The 23,152-nt window shown below is 42.6% G+C and overlaps 1 protein-coding gene across 2 annotated transcripts in view; it reads right to left on the bottom strand.

Moving 5' to 3' along the window:
* The window catches only part of NADK2 (NAD kinase 2, mitochondrial), a 32,098-nt gene extending 10,224 nt beyond the window's left edge, over positions 1-21,874 (bottom strand). The window contains exons 1-5 of one of the 2 annotated variants that reach the window (XM_014875547.2): positions 21,478-21,874; positions 6,404-6,492; positions 5,973-6,061; positions 4,355-4,436; positions 2,973-3,056 (exon numbers count right to left, since the gene is read on the bottom strand). In XM_014875547.2, the coding sequence (XP_014731033.2) occupies positions 2,973-3,056; positions 4,355-4,436; positions 5,973-6,061; positions 6,404-6,492; positions 21,478-21,825 (692 nt within the window). In that variant the 5' untranslated portion in view covers positions 21,826-21,874. The remainder of the gene's footprint in view (positions 1-2,972; positions 3,057-4,354; positions 4,437-5,972; positions 6,062-6,403; positions 6,493-21,477) is intronic. The other variant, XM_088157043.1, reaches the window with a different exon arrangement.
* Positions 21,875-23,152: the final 1,278 nt, after the last annotated feature.

Raw genomic sequence — 23,152 nt, 5'->3', positions numbered from 1 at the left:
ATGAAATATTCATCACAAAATTAGATAGCATCGGAGAGTCTTCACTCTCAAAGCAGAACATCTTAAGATTAGGAGCTAAATATATTCAAAGTCATATTTCAAGTTTTATAAGTTTCCACTACAACTTCTAAATTTAGAAAGTTAATAATACTAATAGTAAATTCTTTACATTTATCAGTTTGCTACCTAATGGTTTTTCGCATGTGTAAAATAAAAGGACACTGGCCAAAAGTAGCCTACAAAAATGGTATGTAACAAACTCTCCTTTTTAGGCATGCGATTCTAATATGTGAATGAATAACTGATACAACGCTTTTGAGAATAAAGAGATCTCAAGAATTTACAGAAATACAAGCTGTGTTTCTAACATCTTTTGCTTTTATTTTGTACATGTCCAGAAAAGCAGCTCTATATAAGGCCCCAAGTATCCTCTCATTTTAACAATCCCTTTGGGCCCAGGAATTTAGGGTGCTTAAGAGGAATTCATTTGCAGGAAGAGAAGGATATAAAAACCATGTTACAATATTCAGATTTTTTTCCCTAGAAATATCAATTCCTTTTCCTCTTACAACCTAAGATATTTCATAAGACAAAATAACAATAGTTTTGACTAAGAAAGTGAATCACAAGAAAGTGTTATGAGCACAGCTTTTCCCTGTTCATACTGTTGACATCCAGGTGACACTAATGAGTTTTTCCTAAAACTACAAGAGACTTATGCTTTATATGACTACACTGCTAGTTTTTCCTCTTGTCATCTTTGTAGAGACTCATTTATACATCCTATCTGCCCTTAAATCGCATGATTTTAGACAGCCATGCAGAAAGCAGGCAGTGAGTATTGCTATAGTAGCTTCCTTACAATGCTCCTGCCTAGAGCATGTCACACGCCCCACAAATTTAGAAAATGGGACTGTGCTCCTATTAATGCCCATATTCTGAGAACCTGCTACACCACTGAACACCAAGATAAAAAACATGGTTAATTTGATAGAGTTTGTCTTTTATAAATCACTAGTGTTGGTTGTCTCATGGATTACAAGGTCCATGTTAACACAGATTGTTGCACTAACTGATATGTCAGGGATAAGGAAAAAAAAACAATTGCCCTTTTCCAGTTTCTGGCAACTTACCATCCACTGCAACTCCAAGATACCAGAAGCCCTTCCAGATAAGGATTTCAAAGTTTGCTTATGGCCAAACAAATCTAAGAACTCTCAAATTAAACACCTGCTCACGTCCTTGCTTAAGAATAAAGTTCCTATTTTTTCAGAAAAATAATTAGAGAAATCCTTTCTGTTCTGCTCTGGTGAGGTTTCAGCTCCATAATGAGGCATGTCAGCAACAAAAATATAACTTTGTTTGCAACAAAACATCAGAATTGCCAAATGTCACAGGAGGTTATCTGAATAAGCACTATGAATTTTACTTAAGCAAATTAACATGATGGAGACTAAAAAGCTTCTGTTTTCTAAATCATAGAATATGCGAGTTGAAAGTACCTGTTCCTTTAGCAATACATATTGAAAGTCCTTCAGTTATTTATCCTGGCAACTGTATTAATTTAATTTCAGAACTTTTCTACGGCTCAAATACAGTTACACTTCAAGTCACAAATTTAATATGCTAGAAGTATAAACAAAAATCAATTGCTATACATTTTCACATGAGTGACTGATTTCTGTTTGGTGGTTTTTCGTAACAAAAATATTCTGGAAAGTTATTCTACTACAGAATAGTATCTCTTCTTAAGTAGTTATTAAAAACTCTTCCCTAGTCTGTCCTCTAAAATTCAGCCTGTTTCTTTTTAAATTGAGTGAGATTATTCTATTTTAATATTTAGTACTGAAAACATCAAGCTATATTCAGCATGAAGTAATGTTCCGCTTTACACTAATCTGTTGGCAAAATTTAAACCACTTAATCTCAGTCACCAAAACCCCAAATGTAACACACTGACCATTTCCTATGTGTTTTATTAGCTTTTTATGGCCATCACTGTACTACATGTTTTTGAGTCCTTGTCCTAGGGTGACTTTATGATGCTTGTATCCCCAGTTGGCTGTTCTGTTTATGCTGGATATTGAGTTCTGCACCTTTGGGACAGATTCCAAGAGTGAAGAGGGAGAAGTTCTGCACAGTTTGTCTGCAGAAGCTGCCCTTGCTCCCCCTCATTCCTTCTCTCCAGCACGGACAGACAGCAGGGGAGAGCTCTCCTTGGCTTTTTGTTAGTTTTTAGCTAGCTGAGGCACAAAACTTCCCCGGACTGTGGTTTTTCTTTTTCTTGACACTATCAACCCTGCTCTGGAATGAAAACCCAGAAAACACCAGTTGCTCTCACCTGTGGCCCACCGGGGCTGGGATGCAGCGTTTCCCAGCAGGAGGGACTGAGAGAGACTGAGCCAGCCGAGCTACAGCCCATGACAAGGACAGACTCTCTGAATTTGCCATCTCCTCGGAACAGTGAGAGGTTTTATTGTTTAATATCATTCATGTTTCTGAGTACTTTGCTTGTTAAATAAACAGTTTTCCCCACTTTTCTCAAAGGAGATTTTCCTCCCAAAGCAGCTGGGAGAGAAGGAGCTTGAATTTGCTTTCTAGAGGAGACCACTTGAAAAGTTTCTTCCAAAATCTGCCCTACACCAGGGCAGTCCTAAAATACATAAATCAATATACCCCTTTCAAGAATGCAGTTCCTCATTTATGAGTTTATTAAGTCAGAAGTGAAAATAAATTATTACAGGTCATACCAAAAGACTTTTTGCTGGAACTGGCAGTCAGTTTTATCATTTGTATTCCAGTCTCACTCTTGACCACAAACTCATTTTCCAACATTATAAACATCTACACAGAATTCACAATTTGGGCCATTAAGATTTTACTAAGCTTCATCTGCTCCTTAGAAATTACACATAATTAGGTGTTTTCCAACCCCTATATATTTTTGAAAACCAAAGATCAGTGAATCCTACCTGAACTCACCACGATAAAGCTTCTGTAGTGCTTCAGGAAATGAATGTGTGTATCTCACAGGTAAGCACAGGTGACCTTCTGATCTGGTAGCAAAAAATGACAACAAAAATTACAGTATTACTGTTCAGATTTGGTACCTTTGGAAAACATAAAGCAAATCTCCCTATGTGTTACATCTAGCAAAGCTACACTTCTTAGACCTTTATGAATATCTGCTATTCTTTCACAGTACCACATCAGCAACAAGACACTGCTCTCAGCTCCTGGAGTCTGTGTGTCTGAGCCAGGATATTTCTCCCACACTTCCCCTAAAAACTGTATGCCCAGCTAATAATCCTGCAGGAGTATGTAAACACTAATATAGCTCCTGTCACCATTCTAGGCAAGCAATTAAAGCTTAATAAACCTGGCAAGTGAGAAAAAAAAAACTTCCTCCACTTACACACAAGTTAGCAACATGAACAGCTAAACAACATGTCTGAGATCAAAAGAATCTCATGCCAAAACTAGAAGATAAACACTGCTCCCTTCCATGAGTAGCACGTGACAATTTGAAGGCACTTGTTATTTGAACCCTACTAGTCAGACTTGATAATGCAGAATAGCTACTCAGAGCACTTGAAAAGTTTTGGAAGAGAAGGTATGAAAGGAATTAAACCTTTTGACTACCACTTTATATACTAGGAATAAAGTAACTATCAGTATCAAAAGCAGAAATCTAAATCTGGACTTCTGAGCAGGCAGAGCCTTGGTGAATTCTGCGTTTCACTCGACATGCACTTGAAGGTTGTACCAACCAAGCAGTACTAACACACTGCATCCACTGAGCTCTAAGATTGATGTGGGCAGGTGGGTGCAGCTTGTGCAGAGTTTATAATAGGACAGCTAAGTGCCAACAACTGGCTCACGAGACTGAGTTTTCTGAGGTATCTCATGGTTTACATTAAGAAACCACAACAAACTTCTGCATCCGAGGCTCTACTGGATTCACCTTCTTCACAAAGAAGTTAAGTTTCTGTGCGTTCAGGCACCATACTTAGCTGCTTTTACCAAGTCCTTATTGCTAAGTTCTATTTTGCCATCTCTAGCCTCAAATTTCTGGTTAGTAACACAAGTTAACTAGTTGTTGCTACACTGGTATATGAGAACATTTGTGGCAGTGTAACATAGCCATGCTTTCCCAGTACTACTTAATGTCCTCTCAGGTGGGACAGAATAATTCCTTGTGGAAACTTTTCTCAAAAAAACAACAGATTCCCTTGGTATCAACAACAGACGTTTATGCTGTCAAATGCTACAGGCATGCCTCACATATCATGAAGACAGATGCACAGTGTGTCTAATATTAAATAAAGCATTGCTTTCCCAAATATGTTTTTACCTTTCAGGATCAGTATTTATTCCAATGACTGGTTTAAATTTATCAAAGACCTTACTGGCTGCCAACAACATTGTACCATCACCTACAGAAAAAGAAGATCCAAAGTTAGTTTAACGTCACATTCCAGTACCCCAAACAGAATGTACTCCAGCATTAGTATTATGTGCATTTATATCAACAACAACTCAGGCAAGCTGGACAAAAATTACAGTGGGACAAAACTACTGACACCTTATCAAGTAAGAGTAGTGACAACTACTCTTAGGAGTAGTGACAACCAAATTTGAGATGGAAAACATGAAAAACATGACTGGAGAAAGTACAGCTTAACTGACAGCTACACATGCCCAGGCAATTGAACGTGGCAGAAGCAAGCTTTAAAAGAGATGTACGGAAACTTCTGTATGTTTATCAGCAGGTAAAAGAAATTCTTTAACAAAAGTAAATTTGGAAAGTATTGCTAAACAAAGCCACACGAGACAGGAAACAAAACCAAATGTTACTGTGAATCACATAAAAACTATGACTTTAGTTTCAACACAGTTGTTCTCCTAAAAGGCAATTTAAAGGTCTTATTTGGCCCCAAATAGGCACACTTGGAAAAGAAGTCTTAGGTAAGTAGAAATCTTGAAATGTACTGGTTTATCCAGATATTGGTAATTTTTCCTGTCTGTTAAACAGAAAGAAAACTATAACCTCATTCAGTCTTTGCATGAAGATGTAAGCTCTGAACAGCATGAAGACATAAGCTCTGAAAATCTCAGATGATGTATCACTTCCCAGCTGCTTGCCTCAACCACGAAAAATTTTGCCACAGACAAACTTTAGGGAAGGCACTTTAGGGAAGTTCTTTGAAATCTACAAGAGTGTAATGGGATGCTCCAGGAATAAACCTTTCTAGTCATTCTTCATGGTGATCAGTACCTAAGGGCAAAACTGGACTAGTGGGAAGAGAGAAAGCTGTGGTCAAGCCTATTTGCCACAGATGAGTGAACACTATGTCAGAGCCCAACAACACAATGCTGTATTTACAGCATATCCCAAAAAGTAACACTGAATGAACTGCTGCAATCCAGTATTAAAAATAAACAATCAGGTTAATTGCTCTTTTGGTTCATCTGGAAAACACTGATCAGTGGCACAAGATGCTCAGAAGCTGCAGAGTTTTACCTGTACCATCCAACTTGATACGCCAGTCACTGGATTAAGTGTGAAAGCAAGAAAGACAGTTTGAGCAAGGGGACCATGAGGTATTATGTTAGTCTACACCTCACATCCCAAAAAACAATGAGTAGGTTTTAGGGCTGCATAAAATCACATGACATCAAGCATTTTATCCTCTTTAGCTGAAAACTATAGTAAGTTTCACGGTTTATATCATTTCATGGTTTATATAATTTCACACGTGAAAAACTTTTGTAATAGCCATGCAATGGGATTCACTTCCATGAGCTACAATGCATGGGCCACTGCTTTTTTGTCAGATTTTCTGACAATTAGATTAGCAATTTGTTTTCAGAATGTGCATATTTCCATTTGCTTCAAACACAAAGTATTTTTGAGAAACATATCTATGAAAACATACTGAAACAAATACTTCCCTTCCATAAAGTCATACCTCCTGCTGATATAACAGCATCTGCCCACCGAACTGTCTCTTCGTTATACTCTCGACGCTTAACAAGACGAACTTCTATCCTTTCGTTCCTGTAAAGTTCAGAAAAGTCTCAATTCTGTCCTGTACTGCTCCTTGTCACAGCCTTCCAAAAAGCTGTCGTGCAGCTAAGGAGTAATTAAGAGTCATATTGGCTTAAAAACTTTTGACACACAAATCCTGTACTACTTTCAAGATGATAATAGAACATGCTAGTCAGCTGAACTGAGCCAATTCACATGACAGTTCTTTCAGGAAATGACTGTCCATCTCCACCCCTCTCTTTTCAGTATTCCTATTCTACTAGCATTTGTAACACGAGGCTTCCTTTTGTTTCACACAATCCATGGGTATTTGCACTGTGTCTGAAATCCTCAGCATCCATACATCCTTACCGTAAGCTGTCTACAACATGCTCCACGTTTTTTGTATGAATGCGATGCCGTTCCAGCAGACCAGCATAGTTAGATCCCTTCAAGGCAAGCTGTAAGACACAAATGGTTTTTGTAGAAGCAAGTGCTCCTGAGCAGTGCAAAAAAAAAGCTATAAAAAAGCATGTATTTTCTCTCAACAGAGATACATTTTTATAAGCGTTCCATTAATTACATTTCTGTATCTACAGCAGTCAGGTTATATTGACTAGTTCATTAAAATAATTAATTGGCCTCAGCAGTAGAGAATCACAGACTACAAATATGCAAACAAGCATACTACATTGACTTCCATGCAACTTCAGACACTTTGCTCCTCCTGAATCTGCCAGCTGATTTAAATTCTACATGAATCCATACAGTTACACTAACTATATGTGCTGAAGCACTCAGTTAACTCACAACTGTGCTGTAGAGGAGACAAACAATAGGAAAAGCAACAGGAATAACAATTAAGAAAACAGAGCCTGAAATACCTCCAGCATTACCCTTCAAATTGTATTTGAGCTAAAATGGAAGACTGCCAAGTGTGGACAAAGGTGACATTTTTTTCTGCATCAAAACAAGCTTAAGGACAATCTACCTACTGCCTTTAATACTGTCCCCTGGATTATATGCCACATTTTTCAAACAAATTGATATCAATAACAAGACAAACTGTGCAGTGCATTCTAGTCTCGTCCTTCGTCAAAACTGGAGAATTTGAATACTTAATCTCAACACACTCTTCAGACCATGGAAACATTTTGCAGTTTATACAGATACACTCGTGAACAGGCAGGTGAGATTACTGACTTGTTGCAGATTAGTTTTGCAACAAGTTTTTTTGTGAGTAACTCAGTCCCCATTCGTTCTTTATCTTATTTAGCAAGGGGGGCCCTCGTCTGGGGCTGATACTGCCAAATATGTGTGTGCGTGGAGATAAAGAAAGTGAAAGAAAGAGGGTGCAAAGGATGTTAAGCAAAAGGAGTCTATAAATACATTCATAGTGAAAGTGATCCTGCTTTGAGCAGCAGGCTCCTGATGCTCCTTCTAGCCTGAATTAATCTACAATTATACTGTCACTGTTTTCTTTTCCCTGAACAGCTAAAACTAATTTATCAGCAGAGAAACAGAACTTCTCCTTGAGTTTGTGTAGAGGAATTCATCTGTGCCAGTTCTAAACAGGCACTTCCAGCAAATTATTCAAGTGCCTTTATTCGAAGTTTTATACCATTCCAAGAGAAAGTGGTGCCAGACAGCCTTGTCTAATCCCATTTTCATAGACTTCTCCACTCCAGAGGGAAGGGGAGAGGACTGTCACGACATGACACCCCCAATCCAACACTCAGGAATGAAATCTTTATTCATCTGACACCCATTCAAGTCAAGAAATCCAGCCATGGGCTAGGCAGGTAAGACAGATTCAGCATCAAAGTTACAGAAAAGAATGTAATTGGCTGCTCTGGAAATGGATTGCTGTTCCACTCAGTGCAATTGGCAATTAACTTGCAGGAACAAAATCTTCAGGTAGTCTTATAGCTGGGATCAGGAAACAACTTCCAGCAGAGATTCACAGGCTGCTTGGGTGCATCAACACCACTAAAGGAAGACAGTGGGAGTAGCTGCCTGCCAGCTATACATGATCACACACAGGAACAGGCATGTGGATGATCAGAAAACATCCCAAACAATACTGCAGGTTATTTTTTCAAAGGTTGCTCACATTGATTAACTGGGATACAGGGTGTTATGTGCCAATACTTGCCTCACACATTTAAACCTCTTGTTCCTATTCCTGAGCTACAATGCCTGTGCACCCTGGACATCCCTTGGTCCTGTAGAATACAATGGTGTTGCACCAGGAATTTGAACGATGCCCCTGGGGAGTGAAAGACTACACAGGGCTATGATAGTTACAGCACTGCCCATTGCTGGATCTGCTGTCAGCCTCCCATCATCCACTTGGAGGGGAAAGGAAAAGGTAGAAAGCAAAAAAGGAGGTATTTGCCTTCCACAGACGTCTGCTGCTGAGCACCATTGGTCTAATTTGCTAGGATAATTTTCAATTGCACGTTTGAAGCACAAATTGATCTTGCTTCACCGAAAGAACAAGAAATCCATAATCAAACAATTTCAAAAACCCACCATTACTAAAATCAGGGTTCCTCCAGAAGTATCTGCTGCAAATGAAACAAGTATCTGAAAGTAGAATACTGCGGAAGCATACTTTTTTCAGTCTGCAGTTAGTTCCACACAAACTAGAAACCACAAACTACATCTTGAAATTTTAGGTACCTCATTTATTTGGCTAATTTTTCAGCATGCTATCTTTCAACTTGATGGAAGAGACCTTTTATCTCAGAACAGTAACAATGTAGTAATTCTGTGTGATCATTAGCAGGTTTTTGAGCCACCAACATCAGTGGTAAGCCAAAAGCTAGCATTTCCCTGGCATTACCAGGAAGGAGAGGTATGGGTAATGCCATTGCAAATCTCTTTGAATTTAGCTCTAGAACAAGTAAGCACACATTACTAAGCAAAAAAAAAAAAAAAAAAAAAAAAAAGAGAAGTTAGGGCCTTTAGTTTAAATGGCTGTGCTACATCTATGGAGTTTATCAATTGTCCTGATCTGCAAAGGCTCCAGAGATCACAACAGTCTGTTCATCTTCAGCCTCATCTCTCCATGTATGGATATTAATAACTTGCAAGTTCATTCATCTGAGAACTTACAAAGGGGAAGCCTGACTGAGCCTAACCACAGTCAAGTGTATCCAACAAGAATTCTAATCATCAGCTGCTCTCATTCATTCAACTACTCCACTCCAAAGAACCAGAGAAGTGCCTACAGTCCTTGTGCTCAGAGGCACACAGTGGCTGAGCTACAATGGCCCTCTGGAGAGCCTCTGGCCAACCTCAAGCTCAAGCAGGTCCACCCGAATCCACCTGTCCAGATCCGGATGGCTTTAGAAGATACTCACAGATGGAGCCTCTACCACATCTCCGGGCAAACTGTGCCAGTGTCCAAGTCACCCTCAAAGGCGTCTCCCAGTATTCAGAGAGATGTACTTATATCTCACTGCCTCTGCTCCTGCCTCATATCCAGCACCTGAGTACCACACTAAAACTATGACATGCTGCTGCTGGAAAGAGGGTTGCACTCAGGGAAAAGTGTAAGACCAAACTGAGACTAGCACCCGCTTTTTACTTCAAAAGAGCTGAAGGCAAAGATCAGGCAGTTTGCACATGATCACCTCCCTAAAGAACCTTGAAGACATTTGGGATATGCAGACAGCACAAGGACAGCCTGGCTTCCAAGCCCAATCATCAGACAGATCCCCAGACCTATGCCAGGCTTGGGTTTTGTCAACTGACTCCTCAAAAAGGCACAGAGGTATTAGATTCTGCATGAAGACAAATTTCAAGCTCTTCTTCCTTTGGAGGAAGCTCTGATTTACAACTAGGCCCGTTAATCTGACCTTAATACCACACAAAACATGCATGAATACATATACAAGAGCTATTCTAGCAAAAAGTGCATTAGCATATGAAAACAAGGACAAATTGGACAAAAACACATTCAGGCACAACTTCAGTAGTAGTCTTAAACCTCACAGCAGAAATGCAATGCAAAGTAGGCTTCCAGAAGAGCTCGTGTAAGAAAACATACTCAAGGGAAAAGAACATTTCCTATGAATGGAGCTATTTTTTCTTAGACTGAAGGAGAAAAGGTCTAAATCAATACCTAAGAATAGCTGTTCTTGAATATCCTGACCTGATCCTTCTTTAAGGAAAGCATGATTTTTTACAAAGTTCCTCTAATTGTTATATATTCAAGGGACTTTTGCTTGACTGCCTTTCTTCTGTAGTCTTAGCCTGCACCTCTGGCAAATCCCACCTCAGTTGGTTTAAACTGTGGGTCTGCTGTCCTTTAGTAATGCTTGCCTTGCAGGAACAACGCTGCACAACAAGAACATGGCTTCTAGACACAAATATAGAAGCCAACACAAAGCCAAGTAACATCAGAATACCCACTGTTGTCTACATATTTGGATTATGACCCTTGATTTAGAAAATGGGAAAAGAAAAGCCATAGCTGAGTCCTACTGGCATTGCTCATTAAGCATTAGGATAAAAGATTATGTTCTCTCAATACAGTAACATTGATATTGTCTGGAGTGAATTCGTCAACTGAGCACCTTCTGCATCTCATCCTAGTAGAATCACAGAGTGATTTGGATTGGAAGGGACCTGAAAGATCACCTAGCTCCAGCCACCTTGCTCTGGACAGGGACACCTTCCACTAGACTAGGCTTCTTAGTGCTCCATTCAGGCTGGACTTGGACACTGAGGAATGGTGCATTCACAAGTTCTCTGGGCAACCTGTGCCAGAGCCTCACCACCTTCACAGTAAAGAATTTCTTCCTAATAGCTAAACTGCATCTTCCTTCTTTCAGCTTAAAGCCATTCCCTTCAGCCTATCAATACATTCACGGACAAAAGGTCCCTCTCGAGCTTTCCTGTGGAGTCCCCCCAGGAACTGGAAGGCACAATAAGCTCTCCTCAGAGCCTTCTCTTCTCGAGGCTGAACAGTTCAAACTGTCTTGTACTCACAGGAGAGGTGCTCCAGCCCCATGATCATCTTTGCGGCTCATTCCTAGACTTTTCCAGTAAGATTAAATGGAACTTTTCAGATGTACTTTGGCCTTATATGAATGCATGTATATTCTAATCACTAGGCTTATGTTCAATTTACAGCACTAACCTTTGTGCAGCTTTAAACTGCACCAGGGTGGAGTTAATGCCTTGGTATACCAATCACTTGTTTTATGACTGTAGGTCATTCAAGAGTTAAACTAAATGTCTGACTAGAAAGAAAAAAAAACAAAACAAAAAACTAACAACAACAGAAAGCACAGATCTAGAAACAATTACTCTCTCAAATTTCCACAATAAACATGCCCACACAAGTACCCCAGCTGGAAAACAAGAACAGATCACTGCTTTACAATCTGCTTAATTTCTACAGAAAGAACCAACTAACAATACAATGGATTTAGAGATGAACAGCTGAATAGAAAATAATTTGAATTTTAACCTAAAGGCAAAAATACGATGAGCCCTAACATAACAATCTGTTTCTAAACAGAGCACAGTGCTTTAAGTCCTGTATTTTCAGAAATTGTCTCTTGAGATTTAACCACGTCTCAAGTATAGCCAAAGTCAGTGTTCAGTTTTGTTCTGCTTTAAAAGAAACCAGATTTTGACAGAATTATAGAGTATTTTTCTCAATACATCAAATTTTGAACGGGAAAGCACTTTGAATATAGGATGTGTTTCAAGCCATACACTTCTCTTAGCTTTCCTGACTAAACTTGGCTTTCATTCAAAACCTCCTAAATCATTGAAGTCAAAGACTGTCAATCTATATGCAAGTAATTATCATTATCCTATGTTCTAGTGTTAACTAGTTAAGACAAAGCTTAATTTGTCACACTGAAAGCAAATGCAGTTTTCCGCACAGGTCAGGCACACACTAAACTTCTAGATTTCTTAGGAGCTCAAACGAAATATTAAGCTTCTCTATTTCAAAATGTAAAAATAATCTGCATACAAAGTACATGGGATTAAAGCATGGTTCAGCTTCAGAATCTTAGATAATACAATGCCAGCAACAAAACAGATAAACAAACTGAGCAGCTAGCCTCAGCAGAACTTGCCCAACAGAAATCTGTACCTTGGAGACACATTTCAAGTGTCTCACAGAAAAGAGTCTGCCAGGGCAGGCACGGCAAGCTTGAACCCCAACTCTGAAAGGTTAGTGTTTTTACCAGTCACCAGCTGGAACTGATGGGGGAGCTGAATTTGGTGGTTGTACACAACAGATACCCAGATTTGGACATGATACTAACTTTCTCAGTAAGCACAGAACAGCACACCTACCCTCAATTTATAGCAGAAAACAAGTATCATTTGTGAGCTTCAACTGCTGTATTCACACCTGTGACAGACAGCAAGTTTGCTGTCAACACCAAGACGTGTGGTGCAGCTGATACGCTGGGCAGTGGAGGTGTCATCCATGGGACCTGGACAGGCTTGAGGGGTGGTCTGCATAAACCTCCTAAAATTCAACAAGGCCAAATGCAAGGGGCTCTACCTGGGTCGGGGCAATCTCAATACTCACTGCGGGATGAAGGGATTAAGAGCAGCCATGGAGAAGGACTGGATGAATGAACAGCTGGATGTGGCTCGAAACTTGAGCTCACAGCCCAGAAAGACACCCCAGGCTGCATCCAGAGCCCCGTGGGCAGTAGGGCAGGGAGGGGATTCTGCCCCTCTGCTCTGCTGAGACCCACCTGGAGCACCCAGAGCTAGGTTCCCTGCACAGGAAGGGCACAGAACTGTTGGAATGACTCCAGAGGAGAGACACAGAGATGATCAGAGGACTGGAGCACGTCTCCTGTGAAGAGAGGCTGAGAGATATCTTTAATATCCTTCCTTCCACAGAAGGACTTCTTAAAAGAGGAAATGTGGTCTAATTGTTCTTGCACTAGAACTAGCAAATGCATGATTAGACCTCATAAGGTTTGGCTATAATAAAGACTCAAGACAGTAAGGCAACCATATTTGGAAAAAAAACCTAGTCAAATTTAAGTATTTATTGAAAAAATCCAGACTTATTGAATAATAATGTTTGATAAGTCACTCACTGGCTTAATGTAGCATGTTGACCCTGACTGGCTGGAAGCCAGGTGACCACCAAAGCTGATCTTATCGCACCCCTTCACAATAAGACAGGGAAGAGAAAATATAAGGAATGGCTCACAAATTGAGATAAAGACAGAGAGAGATTACTCACCAGTTATCAAAGACTAAACAGACTCAGCTTTGAGAAATCAACTGAATTTATTATGACTCAAAATCAGGATAATGAAAAGTAAAACATATCTTTAAAACACCTTCTGTCCATCCCTCCATTTGTCCCAGCTCTCCCGCCCCACAGCAGAACAGGGACATGAGCATGGCAAATACAGTGAGTTCACCTCAAGTTGTTTTAGACAATGCTCAAGTAGAGGAGCCTGGGGGATCTCCCATGGGAGATAATTTTTCCAAAACCTCTCCAGCGTAAGTCTTTCCCATGGCCTGCAGTTCTCCAGAAACTGTTCCAGTCTGTGTCCTCCACAGGGTGCAGTCCCTCAGGAGCAGGCTGCTCCACTGTGGGTGCCCATGGGTCACAAGTGCTGCCAGCAAACCTGCTCCAGCATGGGCTGCTCTACACGGGCCACAGCTCCTGCCAGGAGGGTTTCCCATGGGCTCACAGCCTCCTTCAGGCACCCACCTGCTCTGGTGTGGGCTCCTCCAGGGGCTGCAGGTGGATCTCTGCTCCCCCCAGACCTCCCTGGGCTGTGGGGGCACAGCTGCCTCCCCATGGGCTGCACCAGGGGCTGCAGGGGAATCTCTGCTCTGGCAGCTGGAGCAGCTCCTGCCCCTCCTCCTTCACCGACCTGGCGTCTGCAGAGCTGCTCTGCTCACATATTCTCACTCCTCTCCGAGAGCAATTACATTTGCACAGTAATATTGTTTCCCCTCTTAAATACATTGCCAACCAAGATGACACTACCACCTCTAAATGGCACGACCTGTACCAGGGAGGGTCCATCCTGGATCCATCCGGCATCAGCTGTTCAGACATAGGGGAACCTTCTGGCAGCTTCTTACAGAAGCCACACCTGTAGTCCTCCCCGCTACCAAAACATGGCCACAAACCCAAAACACTCAACCTTTTGCTAACAATAGGGCCGGTTTCAGTAGAATTGTGTTTGCAGTACCAGTGGATTAACCCATTTTAGGACACCCAGCTCCTTCAAGGGCCTACAGTCCAGCTCATTCAGACTTGCACAAGTGCTCTGAAACCCTCTCTAAAGTGAAACCTTACAACCTGTCTCAGTGAGCAGCTGCAGGTCCTGACTGAACTTCAAATGCACTGGCTTCTGATAATTTAATAGCTAAAAAATCCTATCTCCAAAGGCAACGCATTGTTTACAGGAAGACCTTAATAATGAGTATGTGCTTTAACTAAAGCATCAGAGAAACCAATCGGGTTCCTGAAACAAATTTCTACTGTGAATCAGAAGTGCCAAGGCTCAGATTTAAGTTTTCCATAAGGCCTTGAACGTGAATCAAGTTTTTCAATACAAACTACTGTTGAGGTCTAAGTCATAGCATCAAATCAAATTCCTCCTCCCTTCCCAGTCTGGATTATTACATAGTATACAGGCCTCTAGCCACCTGTTCTTAAAAAATATATACTAAGTTAACCAATGCAGTAAGTCAGTCACACAAGTAAGGAAATAAGGCTGGAGTTACCCAACCAGCATTACTGACTAATTTACCAATTTGCTGTCAATTGCTCAGTATTTTTCCCAATATTGCTCCTCGCTATTTGATATGTTTCTGCATCACCCCTCATACTGCAGATGTCCAATGGGCTACTTTAGCGAGGAATATTTTTTCCTTTGATTTTCCTCACTTTTTTCTTCAGTAACTTAGACTCTTCACTTTTATTACACAGTCACGGTAGGCCTTCAAATGCTGCTGTAGTTGAATGTATCTTCTGTAAAATAATGACTGTGAAATATAGATATTGTAGATTTCATATACCATTACTTCTGTAATAGCGGAATTCACTTGCAACATTAAGTTCTGGAAGTTTTACAGAAATGCCGCTTTAGGGCAAGAGTTTGATGTATACATGAACAAAAGTTAAAATGCCATGAACTGTTTTCTAATTGTTCATCCACCACATTAAAGCATTATTGTCATTTTAACCACATCTGAAGAATACACATAGAGCTTTGCAATTCAAAGGGTAATGTAGAGCAAATCATTGTATTAACTATAAACAGCGGCAACTCCTTTCTGCACTAACAGATTTATAGAAAGTCTGTGCAATCCGGGCAATTCAATCATTCTCATTAATTCAGCACAACACCAACATGATGCTGTAAATCACAACTAATGACGTACTTCAAACTAGCATTCAAGTCACTTCCAAGAAGCAGCCTTCTTCAGCTCTATAAAGCATCATATGCTTCGTGATATAGTCCCAGAAGTTTAATTTAGGAGAATTACACTCAAATTCCCTACTTTTATATCTATTTGCTATATGTGACTGAGTATACTTGAATAGTGTACTGGAAAAACAAATCTCATGGAAAAAATAATTACTACATCGCATTTAACTATTTCCATCATTTTCCAGACCCCTCTTAGAACAACATCAGAAGAACTTTTTAATAAAGCAGATGCAAATAATGTGACTTAACACTGATGCAAATATATCAAACTTCAAAGGCAAAGATAAACAAATGCACACCACGTTTGTGTAACTTGAAAAGTATTTACACCCATCTCAAGTTTCCAGTGGATTAGTTAAAAAATTCCGTTTCTGAAAAAAAAGTGTCTTTAGCTTTACATAATCCTAGTGGAATACAACCTGTGTCTTGAATTTTGTATGCTTCTGTATGCTCACTAAACTGAATTAGTACTTCTCCCTCTTTTCAGGATAAGGTACAGAACAACTTTAAAACACTTCTACATGCTCTGAAAAAGAATATCTACTGAAAAAATTCACATTAGAAGGTAAGAAAACATGGGTAGTCTGAATTTGACAGAACAATGAAAAACTCCACAGTATCATCTCATTCATTAAGGAAGTTTCTATTTAAATATAAATATTTAAATAAATTCAAATATACCCTGTACATCTGGATCCACAAGGGGATACAGGGTTAAATGACCTAATATTTACAGATTTTCAGAAAAGCAACTTTTTATTAGTTGTCTGCTGAATTACCAGATTTCATTTTAAAATTATAATTCAGTTCAACTTTGAAGTTTGCATATTGCTTTTTCATTCTCCTGCCTTCCTTTGCAAAAATCCCAGTGCTCTGAAAATATTTGAGTAGCACTCCCTAAGTAAGTGCTCAAGAGAATCACAGGCATCAGTATTGAAATGGAGTCTTCTAAAACAGAAATCTAAGAACAAAACACCTGGCTATCTTCCAAAACTGCATCTTCAGGTGGTGGTATGAGAATTACAAGCCTGTAACACTACTACCTAGGAAAAGTAATTCAGAAGTGATACTAAAAGGGTATCTTTCACCACTTAATGTAAAAAGCAGCAAAGAATTTTTCAGTAATTAAAAGCAAAAAACCTATCACCTACCAAGTTAAATGTAAAACAGTACATTAACCAAAAGAGGGAATTTTCTAAGAGACATGAAATCTTTACTGCACAGGCTAGCAACAACTGGTGCTGTACACTTCTAAATCAGAAGCTGGAGGGTGGGAGGATAGTGCTCTGCTACACACATCATCCACAGTTCTGTGGGGTTGCTCTGGTGCACAATACAGGAGCCCCACCTGAAGCTCACCTACCTGCTGGGCAACACTCCTTCCTTCCTTCCTGGCCAGCCCTGCTCAGGATGTTGCTGCTGCCCTATGCATCACCTGTGCGAGTTCACAGTGGCCTCATTCAGGGGAGGCAATATCCTGACAACAGGTTACCTCTTCCCTGAGCAGACACCAGTTTTCTGTAAAGCTGTATGAACTTCACATCACGGAGATGACCAGCCCTTGCAATTAGTTACAGTGGTGTCCAAAAGAGCTGAAACTTGTTCCAAACCTCCTCTGCGCTCTCCTTTGCTGCTCCAAAGATACAAACCAGCCACAACAGAATATCAACTCTAGCCCATACTGAACAACTTCCTTCCAATTAATACCAAGACAAACGTAACTTTTCATATGATAAGACGTTTTCAGAGATAATTAGAACTGTGTATGAAATGTGTTTGGACAGGTAAATTGTTCATCTTCCCAAAGTACCTTACAGCTGTACAAGTCAGCAACTTATCACACCTGCACTGTCAAACAAAACATAAACCAGAAGACAGTAAATGAGCTCTATCTATTACTGGGGCATTATATTATCTTAGTTTACGTAAGGACAACAGCAGTGCTTCCTCTGCATGGATTTATTAAGAGTAAAATAAACAGAACATGAAATAGCCTTCAGTATTAGCTGACTGGATCATTCACTTCTGCAACTAGTCATATTTAGATGCTAATCCCAGTAAATCAGGTCACAAGAAATGCAAATTGCTGCCACTTATGGTAACAAACTGTCAGGACTTGGGAGAAAGATGAGTATAACTAAAAGTTGGTAACTGCAAGTTTTAGAAATCCAACAGCCTCTTTAAATTTCATAAAGGCAAAGAAAGTATTTCTTGCATTATATGATGCACAAAATTTACTGATGTAACACTTTTTAAAGCTGCCGAGTCATTTTGGAGCATTTTTGTTTTGTGGTATTAGAAATCCATTTTTATATGTCTCTAATCTCCCTCATGAAAAAAGACTCTGAAACCCTCCCTGTGCAACAGCATATAGCATTTAATTACACTTTTCAAACTAGGTCAGAATTAGACTACTAATTATGATAGTCAGATGTGTTTATATGTAGAGTTATAAACATATTTTAATAACTTATCTGTAAGCATGTATGAGAATCTGCCACAAGATAGGTAAAAACAACTGCCTGGAGCAGGCATGTACAGCACACATGTAGAGAGGCAATGGAAGATTTCATCTTTCACAGATCTACTAAACCACTCTCTGGAGTGCTTAATAGATCTGTGAAAGTAGACCTTGCTCTCCATCTCTCCTCCATTAGTTTGCTCTTCTGCTGTCTGGACTGTTTCTTTACCTCTCATATCTCTGTTTACACAGAGAAAGAATTATGGAATTGTGACCTTGCAGCTTTGACTTAGCAACATTTCATAGTGTTCGTATAATATAACTCACACTTGGTGTCCAAAAAAAAAAGACCACAGAAGGGTTTAAGGTATAGGTGCCCAGGGCCTTTATGGCTTATTAGAAACGCCAGCCAGTCACCCTCACTACTGGTACTCTTCTTCTTGGAGAGCATTGTGATTTATACTGTGTATATCACAGACAACGATATATACAATGATCCATATCGTATTTTAGTACACATTGTTATATGCCAACAATTCATCTTCAGCCTCCTTTAACATGGAACAAATCTCATCTCATTAGGATGTGCACCCAAAGGCACCACCATTTCTGCATTGAGTTACTTACTGCATATTCAGCCTTAGTACATAAACACACTGATTGAAACTGCTATGTCCAGGACTCCTCTCCTGTCTTGGTGATCAGGCAGAACTGATTAAGCTTACAGTTTTCATTAATTATGCTATACTGATACCTGAAGCTTCCAAGTACAGACATCAGTTATCTTCTAGAAACAGACAACAAGCCCAGGTATGGTTGCTCAAATCTAAACCTCCAACATGGTCTTGAAATTGAATTTCTGTATTTCAGATAGCCAGCGTCTGGACATTTTAAGGTCCACGACAGAGGATGACAGCACCATGCTTCGCCTTTGGTGCTAGCTCCCTCAAACCACAAGCCTCCTCCAGGATCACCCAAGACGGAGCCCCTGCAATGCTACCTCCACCACCACCAAACCCATCGGGGTCGGCCAGCAGCTCTGATCAAGACAAACTTTTCCTATGCTCTTTTGCTTTCACTTTGCCTGTATCCCTGTGTGATACATTTCACATGAACTCAACTCCCACCCTGGCCTCTGTGTGGACCTTCAACACAACTGACCTGCAAACCCAAAAACACTGTCTGGGCTCATTTCTGAGATCAGCTTCCTTGGAGCAACTTCTGAAGTCTCCCCAGGCGAAACAGAGACAGGGAGCACGGACTGCAGCAATCAGCAGGAAGCATAATGCATCGTGTTCCCAAGCTGCCCACAATGGCTCTGCGGGGAAGGACACTCCACAGCAATCACTCTGCTACAAAGTGATTTCTGTCCCCAACAGAGACGATAAGAGTCTTCTGAATCTTCATATAATATCTCAGTGAGGCTGCCATTAACTCAATCTGAGGAAAAAAGATCTGAGACCAGAGTCACAGCAGAATGCAAATGCAGAAATTTTTACAGGTTAGCTAAAAAATTTAAGGAATGGCGACCAAGAATCATTCCTTTGCTCTCTTATTTTCTATTTCAAAAACAAAATTCTGCAACACCTTTTCAATGCGTTCTTGCACAAATCTTTGTATTCTTGCCCATACAGCAAGAGCTTAACTCAATATTGCTACACACATAGTTAGGCAAGTTGGGCTTTGTCTACCTGGCGACACCAAGTTTTATTGCTGCAATTCCTCACAAGGCAGTATTTTAAGGGGAAAGGTAGATCTTTAAAATGCACCAATCCTAGAGCCGAAATTCTAGAACTGTCAGAAATACCGAGAATTATTGCATACCTGTAAATTTCTCCAAAAGGACAAATTCTGAAGTGTTTCTGCAACTATTACAATCACCCACTGAGTTCACAGTTACTTTTTAAAAAATACATATCCAGAGTGACACCGGTTACTAATCAAGCAAAATATGCATTCTCGTGAGTAAAGAAACTGCAGCTACCACTACAGTCATGAGCACCTTAAGGGATGTGCAATGCTGCCCACAGATTCAGTGTCCTGCCTATACAGAAGCAGTTAGAGAAAAGTCACCAAACAAACCCAGACTGCTCTTCCTGGGTTTAGCTGCACACTGAGGACAACCTCTATACTTCGCAACAAGAACCAACTTCTCACAAAAAGCTAAATGAAAAGAAAAAGTCTTACAGTTGAGCTGTGAGAGACCTTTTTTTCTCTAACCACCCTATGAAGGAAAGTATGGGATACCTCAGTAACAGGAACCTACACGAGAATCGACACAGACTGACATTAAACCTGTTGAACTGTAGCTACAGAGTTATACAAAACATGTAAAAAGTATTTGGGAAGGAATTCGATAGGAAGTAGATGACCAACTGAAGCACACAGACATTGCTGTAGATACTGCACATTTTATCTCAATTCTTTACAAAGCAAGGCTATGCAGCCATTTGTCCTTGCTACGCAAGTTAAGCACATGTACAAGTTCAATCCAAATGTTGCAAACTAACAGAGATCTAAAATATTTCCAGTTGTAAGAGACCAAAGCCTTGACAGACTTCTCAGACATAAACTAATGTGTGGACAAATTAATGCAATGGACTTATTCGAAATAAAGGCATAATAATATGAACTCATGACATGGACTTCAGAGACTGCTGGCAGCCAAAGTAACTCCTGCAGGTACCATCTTTCAGCCCACCGGTGGCAGAGGAACACCGGAAGGAGACAGACACAGGGTAAGGGGAGAACTGTGTGCGTTCACTGAGCATGATGCAGATGAAGACAACAAGGCAGTGGGTGCACATATCAAATCTCGGAAATGTCTTCCTTAGTATGCCTTCAGTAACGGACCTTTAAAGGTTTCTTAGAGATTAAAGAAAAAGGCTTCTCTAAAAACTGCAACAAGAAGGGTGGATCTGAGAGAGATCTGGCTGTCTGGATGGAGGAAAATACGTAAGGATGCAGTGAGGATGTGAGGCAAGAAAACGGAAGAAATGCGAATCAGCCCACTCTAAGACACAGAGGGGATTTTTCATTGTGCTCTCCTCAGCATGCACTTCTCCAGTCTTTATACTACACACAACCAGAAAAACTGCAGTTTGCTGAGGGCTGCTGGAATCCCTCCGAGAGTAAAACCCAAACACGCTTACTACACAAATCTCTCGGCAGCCTGGATGAATGTCCAGCGGCGCGGCTCGTGCCCCTCTCCCAGGCTGTGCCGCGCGGCGGCTCCATTGGGATCGGGGGCCCGGGGAGGGAGGCGGCGGGAGGGCAGAGCCGCCGGCAGCAGAGGCAGAGCGCGGGGACAGCGGCCCCGCTCACCTTCACGGCCGCCGGCTCCGCCCCACCAAGGCCCGGGGAAGCCCCAGGGACACTCAGACACAGCGGCCCGGCGGGGCCCCCGGAGCCGGGCATCCTCTCCGGAGCCGGGCATCACCCTGGGTATCCCCCCACCACTGCTGCAGCCATGCCGGCAACGCCCTCGGTGGCCGGGACCGCCGGCCCCTCCCGCTGCTCACCAGCTGCTTCAGGTCCTCCTCGGAGAGCCCGGCGTAGCGGTACCGCTGCTGCTCGAACTCGTACCGCGTCGTCTTCACCACCACTGCCACCCGCGATGGCCGGAACCCGCTCCCTGCCACCCCCGTCCCGCACGGCGCGGCGCCCGCCGCCCCCCACCCGGCCGCAGCCGCCGCGGAGGGGCTCAGCCCGCCGAGCGCGAGTAGGCGCCGGTGGGCGCATCCGAGCAGCGGCAGCCACGGCGGGGCGGGGGAAGCCGCCGCCCGCTGGCAGAGCACCGCGGAGCGGCGAGCTGCAGCCCGGCCGGCGAAGCTGAGTCGGCTGCAGGGGAAGCCCCAGGAGGAGAACATCTCCGGGGCTCTGCGCCGCTCCCCGAGACGGGCGCAGCGCTGCCGGCAGCGGCTGCGGCCGCTCTGCGACGGCGCCCGGCACACATGGCCCGGCCGCGCCCGCCGCCCCGCCCTCTCCGTGCGCAGCCGCCGGCTCCGCCAATAGAGAGCGGCTCCGCCGGGCAGCCGCCCCCCTCGGGGGCGTGGCCGAGGAGCTCGCCTCAGCGCGTGCGCTCTCTCCAGCCAACCGGGACACAGCGCGCGGCGAGGGTGTGCCCCACCCTGCGCCCCGGGTAGGGCCGCCTGCGCATGCGCAGAGGAGAGGGCCCCGCTCCCCACCCGCCCCTGCTTGGCTCCGCCCCGGCTCCTGGTGGCGCGCGGGACGGGGCGCGAGGCACGTAGGCCCCGGGCTGCGGATGTGCTCGCGCTCTGCGCCCCCGGCCGCCATGAGGGGCGCGGAACCGACTCCCGCCGTGAGGGGACAGTTGACAATGTCTCCAGTGCTCTCCGCTGCTCCCCAGTGTCCCGCCGCACAGCAGCAGTACCTTCAGTGCTTCCCGAGCCAAACGGTGTTCCCAGTGCCCCTCAGTGCTCCCATGTCCCAGGGGACAGTGACAATGCCACCAGTGCCCCACCAGTACTATCAGTGTTCCGGGAGGCAGCGATAGTGTTATAAAGAGGGAGAAATTACTTGGTCTTAGTTGGTGTGTCTGTAAATCTCCTGTGTTGCTGCTCCTGTCTCGGCCTTTGATAGCTTTACAGCACCGCAGAAAGGCAAATAGGAACTGATAATAGTTTATTAGCGAAACTTCAGATAGCTTGGGGGAATATACAGGAATTCAGAGACTAAGCAGTATTCTGAGACTAAACAGTGCTCCTAAACTCGGTGCTCCCACACGCCAGAGTCCCCCGTAAGCTGTGGCACAAGGCCCCGTTGGAGCAGCGGCTGTGGGGTCGGCCCCACGCAGGCTGTGGCACGCCGGTGGGATTGCTGCGCTGCGGGGCTGGCCTGCTTCCCGGGGAAACTGGCGGCGGAGGGAAAAAGCTTTCGGAAAAGAATTCAGAAAGGTGGGAAAACACAGCACGCGCTGTGTTTTAGAAGGACGAAATACTGCATCTGGTTTGGAGAGCTGGCGAGATACATGTAGGTTAAAAGCTCTTTTTGTTGTCCATGCCTGTTCTGGTCGTTGTGACATCTGAAAGTGTCAGGAAGGGCAGAAAGGATCTGGCTGCAGCGCTGCGAGACAGCGTCTGGCGAGCCCAGGTAAAAAAAAAATTGAAAAAAACTTAAAAATCGATCCTCATTTACTTTTTAATATTGTAAGCAAGCTGTCCAGAAATTCTGTGG

Source organism: Sturnus vulgaris, chromosome Z (assembly GCF_052056855.1).
Source record: "Sturnus vulgaris isolate bStuVul1 chromosome Z, bStuVul1.hap1, whole genome shotgun sequence".
Taxonomy (NCBI): domain Eukaryota; kingdom Metazoa; phylum Chordata; class Aves; order Passeriformes; family Sturnidae; genus Sturnus; species Sturnus vulgaris.
Note: the sequence above shows the minus strand (reverse complement) of the source record. Positions and strands in the feature narration are given on the sequence as shown.